This window comes from Aedes albopictus, chromosome 2 (assembly GCF_035046485.1).
Source record: "Aedes albopictus strain Foshan chromosome 2, AalbF5, whole genome shotgun sequence".
Classification (NCBI taxonomy): Eukaryota; Metazoa; Arthropoda; class Insecta; order Diptera; family Culicidae; genus Aedes; species Aedes albopictus.
Window position 1 is genome coordinate 33,821,578 of NC_085137.1, and position 19,397 is coordinate 33,840,974.

General features: G+C 39.2%; 1 protein-coding gene across 1 annotated transcript in view; it reads right to left on the bottom strand.

The window, feature by feature from the left end:
• The window catches only part of LOC115268609 (uncharacterized), a 194,298-nt gene that overhangs the window by 19,503 nt on the left and 155,398 nt on the right, over positions 1-19,397 (bottom strand). The window contains exons 3-5 of the mRNA XM_062849444.1: positions 17,202-17,487; positions 16,950-17,090; positions 15,723-15,945 (exon numbers count right to left, since the gene is read on the bottom strand). Coding sequence (XP_062705428.1) covers positions 15,723-15,945; positions 16,950-17,090; positions 17,202-17,487 — 650 coding nt within the window. The remainder of the gene's footprint in view (positions 1-15,722; positions 15,946-16,949; positions 17,091-17,201; positions 17,488-19,397) is intronic.

The following is a 19,397-nucleotide window of genomic DNA, read 5'->3' on the forward strand; positions in this document are numbered from 1 at the left end:
GCCTACTCTTCAACATCGCTCTGGAAGGTGTGATGCGACGAGCCGGACTCCACAGCCGGGGAACGATTTTCACAAAATCCGGTCAATTTGTGTGCTTGGCGGACGACATGGACATTATCGCTAGAACATTTGGAACGGTGGCAGAGCTGTACACCCGTCTGAAACGCGAAGCAGCAAAGGTCGGACTGGTGGTGAATGCCTCAAAAACAAAGTACATGCTGGTGGGCGGAACCGAACACGACCGGATCCGTCTGGGTGGTAATGTTAGGATAGACGGGGATACCTTCGAGGTGGTGGATAAATTCGTCTACCTAGGATCCTTTCTGACGGCGGACAACAACGTGACTAAAATTCGTGAAATTCGAAGGCACATCGCCAGTGGAAGTCGGGCCTACTACGGGCTCCAGAAGAAGCTGCGGTCTAAAAAGATTTACCCACCACCACCATGCACCAAATGCATCATGTACAAAACGCTAATAAGACCGGTGGTCCTCTACGGGCACGAGACATGGACCATTCTCGAGGAGGACCTGCAAGCACTCGGAGTTTACGAGCGACGCGTGCTAAGGCCGAATTTCGGCGGCGTGCAGGAGAACGATGTGTGGCGGAGAAGGATGAACCACGAGCTCGCTGCACTTTACGGCGAACCCAGCATCCAGACGGTGGCCAAAGCCTGAAGAATACGATGGCCAGGCCATGTTGCAAGAATGCCGGACAACAACTCTGCAAAGTTGGTGTTCGCGACAGATCCGCTTGGCACAAGAAGGCATGGAGCGCAGGGAGCACGATAGGCGGATCATGTGGAACGTGACTTTACGAGCATCGGGCGTGACCGAGGATGGAGAACGGCAGCCACGAGCCGTGTATCATAGAGAAATATTGTTGATTCAGTTTTATCTTGAATTTGATGTAATACTAAATAAATGAAATCTTGTCGCCCCTAGCTTCAACTCATCATTTGAGTAAACTTTTTTCAACGTGTACGTCAGATAGGAACTTGTTTGAATCCCCAGTGTGGCAAATGTCAAAGTATACTGCCGTGAATCGCATATCTGTCCATTTTGCAAAGAAAATTCAGCAAAGATGGAACTGATATGCGATTCACGGCAGCATATCACGTCAAAGTCGATCTCAAATGTCAAACTATAACTGTTTACAATTTTACTTATTTCGAGTTTTTCATTTTTCTTTCGATTTTTGAGTTCGAGAAATGTACTGTAGTCAAAATGAGACGATATATTTTTATTGAGCAAATGGCATTTACTTAAAACAAACATCAGACTCTACCACCATAAATTGAAACCCAAAGGCAGTCCACCTACATAAATTCACACGTATTTCCATGCATAATGCAAATAACAAAAAAGAAAAATTAGTGAGAGAGAGAGAGTGAGTATGAAAAGGACACCGGACACGGTTCCCTGTCTGTCCAAGTGGAAAACTCGAAAATAGCACCCAGCCAGCTCCAACTGAAGTGTACTAAATGAAGCATACATCATCATCCAACGAGCCTAACGAGTGTGACAACCGGAAAAAAGGTAGACTATCTATTTTTCTTTACCATCATACGCAGTAGTACCTATTATAGCAGCACCACCATCATCATCCATTGTGTTAAGCATTGGCTGATGGGTGGTGGACGAGACCGGACAAACACACATGTTCCTTCCAAACACCCACCACCACACAATCATCATCAAACCAATCAACCGAAATTTTCCCCGACACGAAACAAGAAACATGAAACGGACTAATGATGGTCAGCTGTGAGAACTCGAACGATTTTCGGATACAGTGATGGATAAAATAATGGTGTATTCGATGATCGATTTTCATTGAAATGCTGAAATTGTCGTGCTTTGGAAATCTAGTTAACTCGGTCTCTGTAACCCTAGATTACAGTGTGATTCACTTGCACAGAATTCATCGTTGGTATTATTGATTCCTCGCTGACGTTTCGATTCTTTGATGTGGATTTTCTTCAGAGTTCTAAGTTTTATTGCATTTTTTGATTAACTTCAAGTTCTGAAGATGATCCAAACTAGTTGAACCACTAGTTTGAATCATCTTCAGAACTTAAAGTTAATCAAAAAAGCATCGACGAAAAATTAATATAATTAACGTTTGATTCTGTTACCGCTGTTCGAAATCACAAATATGTTATGTTATGTGAAGTTTTTACGCAGAAGGGGGTTCAGTTATGTAAAAGAAACCTAACTGCATGATTTTGAAATAGGTATGTTTCAATGTTTTTGGTCAAAAAAGTAGGTCGATTTTCTTGAACGAACAAGGTAAAATGCCTAACATGGATTCATTAGCATGAATTACAATAGGGGTATTCACTAAACAGATTATATAACTGCGTAAGCCATGACTATCTGATTATTGAAATGTTTCAAGAAAATTGCGAATGGAATAATCAAAGATTGTCTTGATGATTGCGAAGTTTAATCGGTTTAGGCTGTTTAGTGAATCCCCTAATGAACTTTTCATAGGATACAGTAGACGTTCGATAACTGCAACACATTTGATTGCACTGCTGTTAAACTGCAACTTCATTCTGAAGTTGCTTGTGGTGACTTAACTATCCATACACATTGTTTACGGTCGCCATGTTGTTTATCATGATTCAAAGTAAAATGTGGTGTAGGTGTTCTAAAACTCACACAAAAATCGGTTGAATTCTCTCTAAGAATAATTACAAAATAATATTTTTTCACGGAAATCGATCAACACCCACTTAATTTCGTCCACCACTGTACCACCGAAAGGTTGAATGGTTAATATGCGCTATTGTGAAAGGTTAATAAACAGCTCTCGCCTTGATGATGCGATGAAAATGGATACACGAACGATCAATAAACTGATGGGACTGAGACTGGACACCAAACCACTCGATCCGCCGCACCGAACCGAACCAAACCCCGAAAACTTGCAACACAGGAAAAGTAAAAAAAAACAGAACATACTTAGGTATTGGGGGTGAGTGGGGAAAAGATACGCGACCAATTTAGGTGCACCTGGGAAGAGCTACTCCGTTGACGATTCTTTGCTGGGGTTTCCTCCGTTGTAGGTGTTTCGGAATTGATGCTGTCGTACTACATAGTTAGTGGTGAGAGGGTTTAGGGTTTCTGTTTTTGCGAATCACAGCTTTGTCATGTGCTCCCACTTCCGGTAGGCTTCGCTGTCCTCCGGAATTATTGCGTACACTGTGTGTGTGTTTGTGTGGAAGTGGGCACGTGTGTAAGGTATTGTGGGTGTTGGGTGCAACCATTGTATTTTCGGCATTTGCATCAAAATATGAATCAATATTATTCAACTAGGCCAATAAAAGGGGAATTTGGTGGAAGGTGGTGTAGTGTTATCCAAAGCATGTTGGGTAGAGTGCCCCAGAAGAAATAAATGTCATTAAGGTAACATACTCGCTAATCCCACAGATTAGTGTCCCGAGCAAAACTTTGAAATTCAATAAAAGAGAAGCTGATAATAAATGAGTACCCTGAGGTTCTGTAACTGGGGAAGTACCGACAGGAGAAAAACATGTGGAACTATTGACTATGATGACACGGTCATAGTTACCGGGGAGGCAAGAGAAACGGGAAACTCTAAAATTCTACTCTAAGGGCAGTAGACAGGCAGTCTGTCGTTTACCGGGTCAGCTAGTTATCAATAAAAATAAAAGTAAAAAGTTTCCTTCAGTGATTTCTTCAGGATTTCCTTGAGAAATACCTTCTGTAATACTTCCAGAGATTTGTTGTAAAATTAATTCAAGAAATTCCATTAGGAATTCATCCAGAGAAACCTTCCTTAGTTCTCCCTGGAATGCCTTCGACATTGTCAGATTTCCACGAATTCCAGAGATCTGAATGGTCAATTCCCCTCGAAAAAAAATAAAAGGAAGTCTGAAAGCATAATTATGTCTGTGGAAAATGTTCATTTCATCACATCAGATCAGATCAGGAAGTCAAAGTTTTCTCTTAGAAAACAAGAACTCCCATTAGTATAGGTCAACCGATCGTACCTCGCTGTATTACGATTGAGGCTTAAATTATGGCTCCAATTTTCCCTGAAACTACCCAACCCATACATACCCATCTGGAACCCGTTCAAATCCTCAAATATCCCAACAAAACCTTATAAATATCCTCTGAAAGCCTCTTGAAATCCCTTAGAAATCCTCCAAATCTCCCTGAAACGTCTGGTTGTTTATAAAACGCATTGAACCTTTTTCTTTGTTACCAAAAGTTCAAATTAAAAATGAACCTCGTTGTCATGCATGAGGTATCATTCAAACCAACGTTGGTAGACGGTACATTGAAAACCCCCCTAGGTCCACTGAAAACACCCTGAGAGACAACCTGAAACTTCTTGCAAGGACTTGAATTCTTCTGAAACAATTCTGAAATCTTTTCAAAAACTTCCTGAAATCTCTGGATACCATTTCCTAACCCCCTTAAATCTCCTGAAGCTACTTGGAATTCCTTAATACCCAGCTGAAACACCCTGATGTCCTCTTGAAAATCCTCTGAAGCCCGTTGAAACCCTCAGGAATTTCTCCGAAACCTCCTGAAACTTCCATATACAATAGAAACATTCTAAAGCTGATTGTATCCTAACTCCAAGTTTTGAAAATATATGTATGAACATTTTCCTGGACTTCTGGACGGAATATGGCCGGTGGGTGATTGGGTCAGGTCGGGTAAAATATTAACAAGTACTATTTGCAACCTCACGCTTCTCTCATAAACAAAGAAAATCAATGAAAGTTTGCATATTTAGTTGCTAAAAAAATGTTGGAGTTGGTATTGGTTCGAAGTTTTAAGATTCCAAGGTGCTTTCTTTGAGTTCTACGGACATTCAACACTTTTGCACTATCGAAGTCTACGTTAACGTGTGTTAGTTACAAATGATTTTGAACATGAGATATAGTTCGCTTATTGATCAGAGAAGTCAGTGCAGGCATTCTCAGAACACCAGTTGCCTTTCTATCAGTGTTCATAATTCTTTGATATATCGATAGATTGCCTGAATCTGTACTTATACAACATGATGATCGAATCAATCCTCCAAGACTATTTTCTATTGTATTCATCGCTCTTTTCTGGCATCAATACTTGAAAAAGTGAATAATGTTTGAATAATTGAAGTGTATATCAGAAATCTTGACGCTCTGACTGAAATCAGGCTTTGACTTAACTTCAGAGAACCGTACGCGAAATTTTCTGTTGAACGAATATTACATCGCACCGGGTGGAAGATGTTTCTCAACAAGATTTCTGGGTATCTGTGATGACCTAGTTGAAGTCAGTCCCTGTGTTCAATAAACTGAAAACGAATCGTAAATAGGGAATCGCGCCACTTGGTCGGTGGCTTCTATATTCGTCTGTTTTCCACTATAACTCAGTCAAATTTGAACCAATTGACACAACTTTTGGAATGTGGTATAGGTATAGTATCTACCCGTGTACAACATTTCAAGTCAATTGGTTCAAAATTGACTGAGTTATAGTGGAAAACAGACGAATATAGAAGCCACCGCCCAAGTGGCGCGATACCCTACATGTGTTTACTTACGTGAAGCTTTATGAGCCACATAAACTTATATTTTATCATGTGTCAATGGGAAGATGTCTCATAACTATTCCCGAGAGTTTTTGATGGCCTAACTGAAGTCATGCCTTGACTTCAGAGATCAGGATAATCAGAGGTCAGGATTCAGATTCAGAGGTCAGGATGAAGTAAGTTTCTCGATAATGTTCCTGATTATCTCAGATAGCCTGATTGAAGTCAGTCCTCAAAGTCAATAAGTAGTAGATAAACTGTTATTATAAATGTGCATAAATTTGTCGCGTTCAAATTATTTTAACTATTGTCCATCTACGGTTCTCTGAGGTCAAAGCCTGACTTCAGTCAGGTTGTCGAGATTTCTGATATACACGATGATTATAAAAATATTGTCCACTTTTTCAAGTATTAATGCCAGAAAAGAGCGACAAATCTAATAGAAATAGACTTTTAGGATTCATTTCATTCATTCATGTTCTGTAAGGACGGATTCGGAGGATATCTATGGAGATATTCAAGAATTAAGAAGACTGATAAAAAGGCATTAGGTGTTCTGAGTATGGCTGTACTGACATCTGAGGTCAATAAGTGAACTATATCTCGTGTTATTTTATTTTTTTTTGTCTGTATTAACGAGATGTTTAACCCTAGGCTAGTTCATCTCGGGAACCACGTTTTACTTCCCTTCCGAAGGAAAAACCCACATTTTTTGTGAGTATGTCGGGAGTGGGATTCGATCCCAGGTCCTCGGCGTGATAGTCAAGTGTTCTAACCACCACACCAGGTCCGCTCCACATATCTCGTGTTAAAAATCACACTCACGTTAACGTCGAAGTCCATAGTTCAGAAGTGTTGAATATCCCAAGAACTCAAAGAAGCATACCGTCGTGCGGGGCTTCTTTATACACTTTTTCATGGTTTTTCAACTTTATGACATTATAACTCCCAGACTAGTGAATGAATTTCCGCAATTTTTATACGCAATAATTGTGAGTATGTATGTAGGATGTATGCAAAATTTGAGCTAAATCCATCAATAAACAAAAAAGTTGTTCATACACCAATCTGACACATCTCATATAGAACCGGATGGGGGCTACTTTGGACATTTTTATCTATAACAAAACTGCATTTCAAATTCCAGGGTTATTTGGAAAACTACATTGTGCCAATACTGTAGTATACTGTATCATACATAATTTCAATAAAAATATGCGTTTTAAGATGGTTCTGTGCTACCTTTGGTATTATGAGCAGCGTGATATTGCTATATAGATAGCCTGAAAAAAGGGACCATCAATCCTTTATTTGGGCGAAACGGTCATTTATAACGTATAACGATACAAATATTCGATTGTATATGCTACGTTGATACATTTTGAATGAATTGATCAACCCTTTGAAATTTATGAACTGTAGAAACAATGCCTACAGACCAAATGTTCTGATACATTATGTATATTATATTGGACTATTCGATTTTTTTTCGCGTCCTGACAAGCAATAAACGGTCTGTTTGAAAAATAATTTCAACCAAATGAAGGGAAAACTATTGCTTTATAATAGTTCCTAAGACATCAAACAGATTTGAACCATATTTTGAATTCAAAAAATCCATATTCAAAAGTGTCCAAAGTAGCCCCGCATTTCAAAAGTAGCCCCGCACGACGGTATTTGAAATATAAAACTTCGAACCTATCCCAATTCCAACCTTCACTTGGCAACCAAATATATTGTATATTTGTATATTTATTTATTTAATTTCAACTGACCTATCTGGTCTCACTGAAATACTTATAACTAATTGGACTGTATTTATACAACATTACTTGAATCAATAATATTAAACTCGGAAACAAACATCGTTCCAACGCGCGAACAAACTTAATTTAATAATCAAAATTTGTAAATTTTCTGTTATTCTGTTATTCTGTTATAATCAACGCACCCCCGGGCCGTGGCCAATCTGCGTTGAATCGCTGGGCGATACGTCTACCAGTAGACTTGTATCTGCCCTATGCTAAACCGATTAGCATAGCAAGTCCATTCCACTGATGAGTAGGCTCGAATGTCCCGCTCCTCCCTATAACCCATAGGGGGAAATAAGGAGTTTTCAGTTTCAAGTTTTGCATGAATCATGACACCAACTCTTTCTACCATAATGCTTTAAAAATTCTGAAATAAAAGAAAACTAATATGATGAAAATAATTGAGATGCAAGTTTTTATACAAAATTTAAAGATCAGTTATTTAAAGGTGAATTGAAGAAATGTTAAGTACGGTACCTATATTATAAAATGTTCCGCACAGCCACGAATGTGATGAATAAGCAAACACATAAATATTTTATTTGCCTAGTAGTAGAAAGAGTTGCGTGCCTGTTTATAAAAGTTTTTACTTATCTTGATTGCTCCGGACAATTTCCGTTTGTGTTTGGGAACTTCGTGGGTGTACCAGGATAAGTTTTCTTCAGAACTATGGCGTTTTCTGGAATTAAAAAATAAAAGGAAATACTGGGCCGCACAGCTCCGCGGCCCACTTATATTAGTATAAACATATATATATATATAGGACGAAGTAGTCAGTTTTTGTCGATTTCGTCAAGTATGCGTCTTAAGTCTTGAGTCTTGATCACCCGTTGGCTTCGAATCTATAAGCAAGCACTATTAAATGCTGCACTTTCACACTATTGGTTTCGGCTTCTTAGTTATTTTAAATTGATATGGCAAGAAAACATTATTAAGCATTAGACATTCAAAACATATTAGGGATTACTCAGAAAACAACTATCACATATGAAAATACTGATATTGAAAATTAAAATTAATATTAATCACAAGTAAATACAATGTCAGCACTGTGAATGAGCAATTTGAATACACGAGATACTACTATTTGTTGCATATTGATTGTTAAAATTAACCAAATAGTGGAAAGCCCAGACAACAATTCCAAGTCTGTTGACTCCAGAAAGATCCCAAGATTCGTCACAAAGCACAAATGTTTTCATTATGATTCACAACGACTCTCGCAACCCTTCCCGACTCAACCGACTGGACCTGTTTTCTGAGTATAGAAACTACTAAGCCCTAGCAGGTTCCTCCAGTTTATCAAGCATTTCTGATAAATCAGCTATACTCCATCTGTAGCAGCCGGTTCGCAATGAACCGCTGGAGGCGCATTAAAGTGTTAAAGGTGATATTTTCATTACAAGAATTATAATTAACTTCCTTCACTTAAATACCGTCAAACCCTGTGATCTTGGCTAGGGAGTAAACAGTTACGTGAAGTTGTATCAAAATTCTACAGAGTGTTGGGGAAGGGGAGGGGAGATAAACATACTTCTTCTTACACCTAGCAGTTCGGATCTTCTGTTCACACTGTCATTCCAACCTTCTTTCAGTGTGAAACGTTTCTGGATCTGAAACGGGTGGTATCACTTTACGCTACTCTTCTATCATGAACATAGATAACTACTTTTAAAAATAAAAGTTTTGTCCTACTACCTATTTTATACCTGAAAGATGTTAATTGGTCAAATGTTTCGTTCAGCAAGTCTATGTCCATATTGATGATACAACCTTTTATTAATGAGTAATAATGTTGCTTACAGTTGTGAGGCAATATAACATTCAACTCGTTGAGTGCAAGTTATGAACCTACAGAAAATTTCTTATTAGGCTGTTACCTCTAAAACTACTAAACACATATTGAAACGTGAAATTGTATTGTAACAATTGATCCTAATCTTAACCCTATCACTGGAACGCGTTTGAAGCAAATTGATATTGCTAATGATTTGGTTGGGCATTAAAAGTTTTTTTGGTTTTTCGACAATAGTCACATACTATGCCCTACGACATTGACGATTCTATTGTCTATGGCTCACCTATTTCGTGCCAACCAGCAGGGACTTGGTCTGGTACCCAATTCAGTATATCCGCTCCACGTAATATACCGCACCTCTTTTGATTTGTGATATATTACGCGGAACATTACTCTCTTCATTCGGATAGCGGCTATGTAACCCATTGGATTAAAAGCCTCCATCAAACATGAAGCGATTAATCGGAGACTGAAGACTCTATACCAAATTTGGCTCAGAGACAGGTAATCAGTGAGGTCAGTTTTTTTCGTTTGTCAGAGACGATTGATACGTATTAAGACAAATTTTCCACTGCATCTGCCAGCAATAATCGGTGATCGATCAACATTCCGAGTACCCCAATTTACACAAGAATGCCAAGGATCACCGCTCATGCTTTACAATACAGTTGGAAAAACTAGAACAACACCTGGCCACAATGATGCATAAAGCACTAAAGCGGACCGGAAGTGTTGGTGAGCCAGCCCCCACCAATAATCAAAATTTGTAAATTTTCAACACAAAAACAAAGGAGTGAGGTCAGGAGCATATTCAGTTAGGTATATTTTTTACATAATTATTCTGGTGCCCAAACAGTGAAACGGTTCTCAAATCACGACACTTAAGTGCTACAGGCCAAGTTGATTGATCCATCGCCAAGCACTTAAGTTGAATCGAGTGCAACTTTGAATGAAATGTAATCTAAATCATCAATTGAACTTCCCTTCGATAGCAATTTCCGTATTTTCATAGATTTCCTATCACTGATATCAAGGCATTCACATACAAGTTGAATTACATCCTCTTCCGTAGCGCGACAATCGATATGAGTAAGAAATAGAGAAAATGTATCATTCCGTTGCCAACTATGGTTTGTTACATTTTTCCCATGTAAATAATAAAAATCTTAATTATAAAATTTGAAAAGTGTAGGAGTTAGACCCTGTTATTATTGTTTAAAAAAACTTGTGTTCCGGAGAGCCGCGAACGCTAACCCCACTCCGACAAACGAAGTTTTCCCCAAAACGCAAAAATGATAATGATCGGGTGGCGCCTTCCGCCCGAGGATCGACGATGAGGCCACCGAGAGGGTCGATAGAAGATAAAACGGCGAGAACAGGTCTCTTCTGTGTGAGTCGTCAAGCCGATCAGTCGAAAACCATAGAAACAGGTCGATATAAACGGTGACTCCGTTCCGCGTGTGAATAGCCCAAGTGTCCTCAGATGTCCAATAGGGAACCTGGTCAAAATTAGGTGCCCAGAGTGCGCCGTGAACAAAGCCGAAGTGACCTCGAAAACAAAAATCGGGACCGCTTGTGGCTGGCGAGAAGAAATTCCGATTCGAGGAGATGTCTCAGTGTCGCGCGTGGGATTGTGGAATCTTGTGGTCTAAGTGTCCTGGCGGAATAGAATGGCCAGCTCTAAGAAAGCTGAACCGAGAACCTCTAGTGAAGAGTCTCGATTGGTGAAGATTCCGGGGGAAGTGTTTCCAAGGGATATAGGCCGAAGAAGGGTGGTCAGTAGGGTAGGGCGGGGCAAGATGAGCTCCCTAAGGATCACGTTGAGTTTATTGAAAGTTAACACAATTTTTCAAAGTACCTCTCAGTAGTTCTTTTCTATATCATGTTTTCTATCAGCCATAAACATGGGAGGGTTCAAAATTCACAATAAGTATGATTTATTTGACTAAACAAAAAAGATGTTTTATGGTCAGTTCGAACATGCTACGGGGCAAGAAGAGCACTTCATAAAAATCCCAATATTTTAACAATAAATTGGCCATACAGTGATTGATATAGTAAACCTTGTTTATAGCTATGGTATCACGTTTTAAAATTATCATTTTTTTTTCGATTATTGAAAAAAAATGCGGTTTTATAATACTTTATACAAAATAACCCGAAAAACAATAAACGATTATTAAGTTGTTTATTTTTAGGAATTTACGCAACCAAATAGTTGCAGAGGTCACGGAAACCTATGCTCGGCACTATTGAGTGGATTACAATAATTTCAAAATATTTTCTATATTCCCCTGATGGGGAATAATGGGTGCTCATCTTGCCCCACTATAGTTAAATAACTAAAATTGAATAAATTTTAATGTTTGTTTTTAGAAAATATTTTCTAATGTAAATTAAAATGCTTTACAATAAGCTAGTAATGTTGGTTAATAACCAGAATTATGGTAAAAATTTGATTCTGACATAAAAACCTTATTTTATTCTGATGATTTCTTATAGGAAAATGCTGAAAATCCATGCTATTGACTATTTTGACGATATTTTTTAATTCGTTTATTATAAAGTACCTTTTATCAGGTTTACAAACAGGATGAACATTATTCTAACGGATTATGAAGTTGTTTGGGCTAAATTCATCATAAAAGTAGTAAAACGGAGGGGTGCTCATCTTGCCCCGGGTGGCCATCTTGCCCCGTCCTACCCTAAGGTGCGCGAGTGTAAAACGTTTGTGGCCACATGTTAATCACTTCGTTACTCCACTATACGGCACGGCCCATTTTGTGACATTGTGAATCCACCCTCTGCGCCGAAGAACATTCGCGAGCGTGACGTGGTTAAGGTTGAAGGATTCGTCATTGACATAATCGTCATCGTTGAAAATTCAAAAGCAGTTTTCTCGCTCAAAACATGAATGTTTACATTGAAAAAGTATTCACTACACTCCATTCTGCATCCGCAATACAGTGAATACATTTTCACTGCGGAGTTTTCAGCTTTGAACGAGAAAACTGCTTTCGAATTTTCAATGATGACGATTATGTCAATGATGAATCCTTCAACCTTAATAAGGTATGCGCACAGCAAAATCTAGCCAAAGAAAATCAAGCAGTAATAAGGCCGGAACAAATCTCATTTTCTTCTTTTGTCACTTTGCTCGTTGACTCGTCAAGGGGGGGATAATAAATAATAAATGTATTTGATGAAAAATTACCCAAACAATTAGGCAAAATCGTCAAACTTATTGGATTTGTTAAGAAATTTTATCGACGGCTCTAATTTCCCTTTAAAATTTTTAAATTTCTTAAATAATTTATTTGTGTCCGAGGGGGGGGGGATGACATAAGAGAAAATCGAAATTTGTGTCAGCCTAATGCATTCTAACTTATTCCCAAACCAAAAACATTTTTCGTGAAAAAGCATTAATTTACTTTAAATTAAATCCACATCAAGACATTGCCAATTTCTTGATTTTGCTTTGGCTGACCAAGCCATGTGGGAAATTACACTGTTGAAAATGCTTTGACATCCATGTGCACAACAGAACATGTGCTCGATGAACAAATTGAGATTTGAAATTATGAAAAGTAATCCACGTACTCCGGTGAGACTCGAACTCACGACTCCCAATTCGCTAGACGGGCGCTTCTATTCCTTCAAGCTACGAAGTCACTCGACTATCTTCGTCGCCAGTAGGCCTAGAACTGAACACGGGTTAAGCGACCCCTCTGAAACATCTTTGAAGCTTTTTGAAAGTATTCGGAATCTTCCGGAAACCACTTCCAAATCCCTCTGAAACACCCTGCAATCACCTGACCTGGAAGGTTTGAAATCCTTTGATAACTTCTTAAAACTCCCATAAAGCCCTTGCCCATATTAAACCCCCTGAAACGTCTTGGAACGAATTCAGATGCACCTCTCTACAACAATCATGAAACCTTTTTAAAAGATTCCTGAAACCTCCGGATCCGCTTCCAAACCCCTGAAATCCTCTGACACCACCTGAAATACTCCGAAACGCTCCTCAGAAACTCCATTGAAACTCACTTGGAAGCGCACCAAAATCCCTCGAAACTCCTGAAAATCATTTCAAATCTTCCCTGAAATTTCATGTAGCGCCTTGATATGCCTGGAAACTCCTCTGAAGCATCACTGAAACACTTTTGAAAGTTCTCTGCAAGCCCCTTCAACTTCCAGGAGCCGCATGAAATTTTAAAATAAACATCTGACAAAATTGTAGCAGATGATTTCAAATTTCGACTACCAAAATTAGCGTTTGAAGAATTTCCGAAGAAATCCCTGAAGGTACAGGGGATAGACAAAATGATCAAGACAGGCTAAAATTTTAACTTTTGAAAAATGGTCAACTATCTGTAATTTTTCAATAAGTGCATCAAAAAATCTCAAATTTTTACTGTAAGTTGGTAAACTAGTCTATCTATGGTCCAGATTTGGAAAAGAACGGGCTATTTTACATGTAATTAAAGGTTCTAGTAATAGTCATAATTGTCCGACAGCCAATTTTGAACTGTTATATCTCCGGATTCCATGGACCGAATGCAATTAAATTGCGAACGTTCATTACTTATATAATGAGCTTCGGAAAACGGTTGACTTAACTTGAAATTGTTTATAAGAAAAAAAGTTATGGCGATTGAATTTTTAACATCCATCCCATAACATTTTCCATTTGTTCAGGAATGAGAAATGTACTGCAAAAAACGGTTACCGGCTGTACATTTGACATTTTTCCACACGAACATCATAGGCCCAGCCAAACTCAAACTGTTCGAAAAATAAATGTCATAACATTTTTTTTCCTGCAGCCTTCTTCCTCGAAACGGTTTCCAAGCGCGAGAACGCCAGTACTCGAGCACAACGACGACAAAAATTTCTGTCTTTCCCGTATTTCGCATTTTTCTGCGTTTCAAATTGCTTCTAGACAAACTTCTTTACATGCATCACAAAGCTAGGAGTATGCTCTAACTATTTGTGCAAATCGATTTAAATTATTTATTAAAACAAGTGAGTTATTAGCAGTTGAAAATATTTGACATTTTTCGCAATCACCCGCCTCAGCACGACTGCTCATAAATATTTTCGTGGGGAGGCGAAAACCATCAAGCGTCTGCTTGACTGCCGTCGGCGCGGCGTCTGATGGTATTGGTGCTGCCGTTGTTTTGTTTTTATTTTACTGCCAGTATCGATGAACGGAAAAGAGAAAAAAGTATTTTTGCCATCCCTGTGTTGCCGGGCATTTTGTAACTTTCTTTTAAGGGCGGACGGGACGGTCGGGTAAATATCCGCCATTGCTCTGTTGCTACTAAGATGGTAATCTCAGATTCTACTTCATATTTTGCAACAAAAACCTATCATTGTATATGCTCACTTGCACTGCACATGCTGATTGTTTTTCATCATCTTCAGTGCAATAGAACTCGAGATTACCATCTTCAAAATCGCGAGGCAAATTGTTAGAAAGAGAGGCAAGATAGGAAAAATAACACGGCGTCCCGTTTCACCTTAAAACATGTTTATATTCAAGTTAGAGACTGTACACACTAAACGCTTCCAGCAATATTTTGCTGAATTTTGCCGAGCTGAAGGGTACAGCAAAATTTTGTGCTGAACTTTCAGCAAAGTTTGCTGAATTTCAGCAAAACGTTGCTGGTGATCAGCAGAGTTTACTGAACAAATCAGCAAATTTTGCTGAATTTCAGTAAAATTTTTGCTGAAACCTCCAGCTCGGCAAAATTCAGCAAAATTTTGCTGAAACCTCAAATGGATTTTTGGTGTGTATATATAGAGACACGCAAAGACGACTTCTTTAGACTGTTGTTCTTCTTCTTCGCAAGACTTTGTTTTCATAATTTTGCTGGCGTGCTCGATAGGTAGCCGATTTGACAGTTCGATAGGTAGATTTGGTTTCACTCTTTGCGGGACTGTATTATAAACAGACTGTAATTCAAGTCAGTTAGAGGGAATTAAACTAAAATTATCATCTTGAATTTTGAAGCGATGGTAAAAATTTGGCTAATTTGATGGTTCATTAGAGAAACAATCAATCGCTATATTTTTTTTTCCATGTTAACAATTTCAAGCCAAAAGTTTCTGAAGAAATTTTTGCGAGTGCTCTTGACAAATGATCGCAGGTTTTCCTATATGAAATTCTTGACGATATCCTAAAGGTAGTATTCCTGAAGCGTTGGAGATATTCGTTAGAGTTTTGGAAGAAATATTCCTGAAGTACTAGATTAATTAATTTGCGGATTTGCTACGGATACGATAATCGACACTTTTACGGGGGCAAGCATGTTACCTGTTGTACATTTCTTCCGCTTTGGGACACGCTTATATTGGGCTGTTAACAATCATGGCTGGGATCTGGACAATTTACTCTTAATTAGCAAACAACTACTGAACAAACAAAAAGAAAAACTTAAAATTATCTACACTACATCCCCAACATTTTCCGGAAAACACTAAGCACATCATGTTTCTATCTTCTACCAACTCAAGGAATAGTAGCTAAAGTATGCAAGCGCACTTACCGTCGAACTCCTCATCCTCGTCGTTCCGCCCGCGGCAGTTCTCGAAGTAGAAACTGGGCAGATTTTCCAACACCTTGTTGAGCGTTTGCTGCTGGTACTTGTAGCCCTCGCGCAACCTCAGCGCCTGATGGGCACTGAACTTGCGAATCTTGTTCCGCTGGAAAACGTAATTCTCGCGGACCCAGTTCAGCTGACTCGTGGAATAGTCCCGGACGCGACGCACCTGGATAAAAAAGGGGGAAATGAGAATTGAAATTGAAATAACTGTAGTCACATGGCGCTGCTAGCACGTGGATGTACAATACAACGGCTCCCTATGGGATGCGCGAGTTGATACCTAATAAGATTGAAAGAGTGTCGTTGAATGAGAACCGCAGGGCTGGTAGCGGTCGCTTTCTGATTAATGAGTACATGTTTTTGCTTTCCTTAGCGCAACGAATTGAAATTCTTTGGCTTCAATATAAATAATGTAGGTAGTATATTTGTTTCTGAGAAATTCCTAGAAGATTTTCTGTTTTGTTTGGAACGCCTGATATCCGCGAAGGAAAGTTCAAGTGTGAAGCTCCTGCTGATGATATTTATGGAAGAATTCCTTAACAAATCTTGAAGAAACTTTTTGAACATTGTTTGCATGAAACTATTAGAATTCTGAAGATTCAAAAACAGAATTCTAAGAGAAAGGTAACAGGACTCTAAGCGAATTTCAAAGCAATGTAATTGTTAAACCGCTACCAGCCCTCAAACCGAGTTACACGCGGACTTTCTACGGATACGAGCCACATGTCACCCGTTGTCGTCGGTGCCGTCAACGGGAAAAGGCAGGGGATTGAAATGTATAAAACTTTTCTCCGTTGAACTTTTTTTCCGATGGCTTCGGCAACTTGAAACGTGAATGTACCACCGTTCATCGCACGGTGTTGTTCCGGTTGTCGTCATGTGGCGAGAAAGGGGGGGGAAATGTAACACTATAATAGCTTAAGAAGGTTTTAATCCTCTGTGCGTGGTGGCGTGGGAGGTCATTAGTCACCCGGCCACACTATACGGCAGCAAGGAGGATAAGAATGAGAAAAAATAAGTTATGTCCCGTGGTTGTACCGCGGAATAATTTATTCAGTTATAATTTGTGCCAGTTAAGAAATTGTCCTACGTCTTACCTTCTTTTTTGTGTTTTAAAGGTGCTTACTTAGAAAGTCTTTCTTACTCGATAGTATAAGCTTTCCGTCTTACCTGATCATAGTATTGATCCCGTAGCGTCGTCAGGTGATGTGTACCGATGTCACGAATCTCTCGCAAATGCTTGGCTTGAGTACTATAGCCATCCTGAATCCATTCGACCTGCTGGGCGCAATTATCCTTGATACGGTGGACCTGCGAGAACGAATGTTTGTGATAAACTCAAAACCAAGTCTCACATTTGAGAAGAATAATTCTTGAGCTCCGTAAGGTCAGAAATTCATCAATTTATGACATCAACCTTACCTGCTGGGTGTAATTCTCGCGCAACCGTTCCAACTGTTGGCTTTTGTAGTGCTCGATGTTGTCCAGCATGGCGTAGATCTGCCGTGCCTTCGAAGAAGTCTTGTCGGTGCGGTAGCAGTAGCTGCAGCAGTTCTGGCAGATCAGCTCGATGATGCGGAACCGGATGAACACCCGGCGGATTCCCTGGAAGATGAGCGTCAGCGCGAGGAACGAGACTGCCGAGATGGCCCCGGTGATGATGCTGCCAATCTTCACCCGGTAGAACACGATGGGATCGATGTACAGTCTGTCAAGAGAAAGAGAGAGAAGATGTCCGTATAGAACGTTGAATGTTAAGCACATTGCGAAGGTTATGTTAATGTGTTTTAGGGTCAACCGTAGTCGCAGTGGCTCACAGGGGAGACAAACTGCCACCAATGTCAATCAAGCACGTCAATAGTTCGCTGAATTATTCATTGGCAATCTGACTCGACTCTGGGCGCACTACTTGCATCATGCCGTTTCGTCTATCTCAAACTATGCGCCATTGCAATTTGGATGGAAATGCATCCATGGCTGTTCTGCTATGTTTACCCAGTCAAGTCGGTGCAGCACATGAACAGCAACTACAGCAGTAGGGAACCATGAAAGTGCACCCGCAATTTCGAATCCAAGTCAAATACTGTTGCAAATGTGGCAAGATTGTTTGTGCTATGTGATACGTAATGGCAAGAATAGATAACAGATAGCAAAGTTAAGGACAGACAGGAGTTTTTTGCTTCAATTCTCGAATCTTTGTGCCAATTATTGATGATATACATATTACAAAATCTGATTTGCAGTTATTTCAGATTTTAATAAGTAATGATATCTATAAAGTACTTACATACGTACATAACGTCAACGTCAATTTAAAACAAACCGAAACATCAACCGAAAACAGAATCAAATGGTTAATTATAGTATATATAGCAACAGTGATACAACCACCGACCGTCGGTTTTACGACTATATTTCAGCAACATACATGTATGACATTGTATGAGTAGGACTAGGAGTATTAATCATAATCAATAGAAATGACTCCCAAATGTTGTTTCTCATGCTATGTTGCTGTACAAACAGTGTGTTGAAGTTGAACAATGCATTGAGAGCAGAGTGTTCAATATTGAAGACGTCCTGTGCATGGAAACCGCCCTAAACGGGGCAATTTATTACAAGTGACAATTAAGGCGACAGCAAAAATAAATTATGTTGGAAAGGCCGGGAAACACATTCCCCCGGAGTGATAATGAACCCATGTTAATAGGCAGGAAATAGGGCTCTTTTGGTTGTTGTTACGTTTGCGCTGAAATTTGACATGGCTTTATTTGATTGTACTTAGAACTTACATACTGTCGATATTCAAATAATTTTTCTGATGTTTTTTATTGAATGAAAAAAAAACTACGATTCCTGAAGGTAATGGTTATCTGGCTCTTAGCAAAAAACATGTATCAACAATCTTTTTTCAATTCGATTTAAACCTATACAGAACTAAAACATACTTGGACACTGTGCCAATATCTAAAACAGCTGACATACTTGCAGCCCCGACAATGCGAGTCGACAACGTGAAAGGAGATTCCAACATAGCCCTGATGCTTCCACTGGTGAGTCGATGACAAAGACTGTCATTTAAAAAAAGTTGTGTGCCTTAGCTGGTAGTGCAGCTTGGACATTATGTCCTTCAGATTTCAGCTGGATTGAGGAGGTACGTATCGAGCTTCTGTCCACCAAGGAGGTGCGGATCAAACAGCGTCGGCTCTGATATCATGACTGAACATGAAATGCTGTATCACGTCAGCTCAATGGCACCTCATAACCTCACTTTTCACTACAATAAAAAAAAATCAACGACTCCGGCAAATTTATGATCAAAGATAGAAAGTAAATGATCGAAATCACTGTTTTATACCATTATACATCCATTACAACAAGATCTGTGGAGACAAATGCTTCATTCGGAGTAGATTCACTGCTACGAATTGTAGCCCATCTATCAAATACAAAGTAAGTACATACATCCAAGAAATTGTCGGTGTGTCAGCTATCAGGTATCAGTAGACACATTCCACGCACTTCTACACCAAGGGTGTGAAATTTCAAAGTGATTGTTTTGCCCCAAACTTTCCAGCATATGAAAAAGAGTAGATTCAATCTTCCGAAAACAATTTG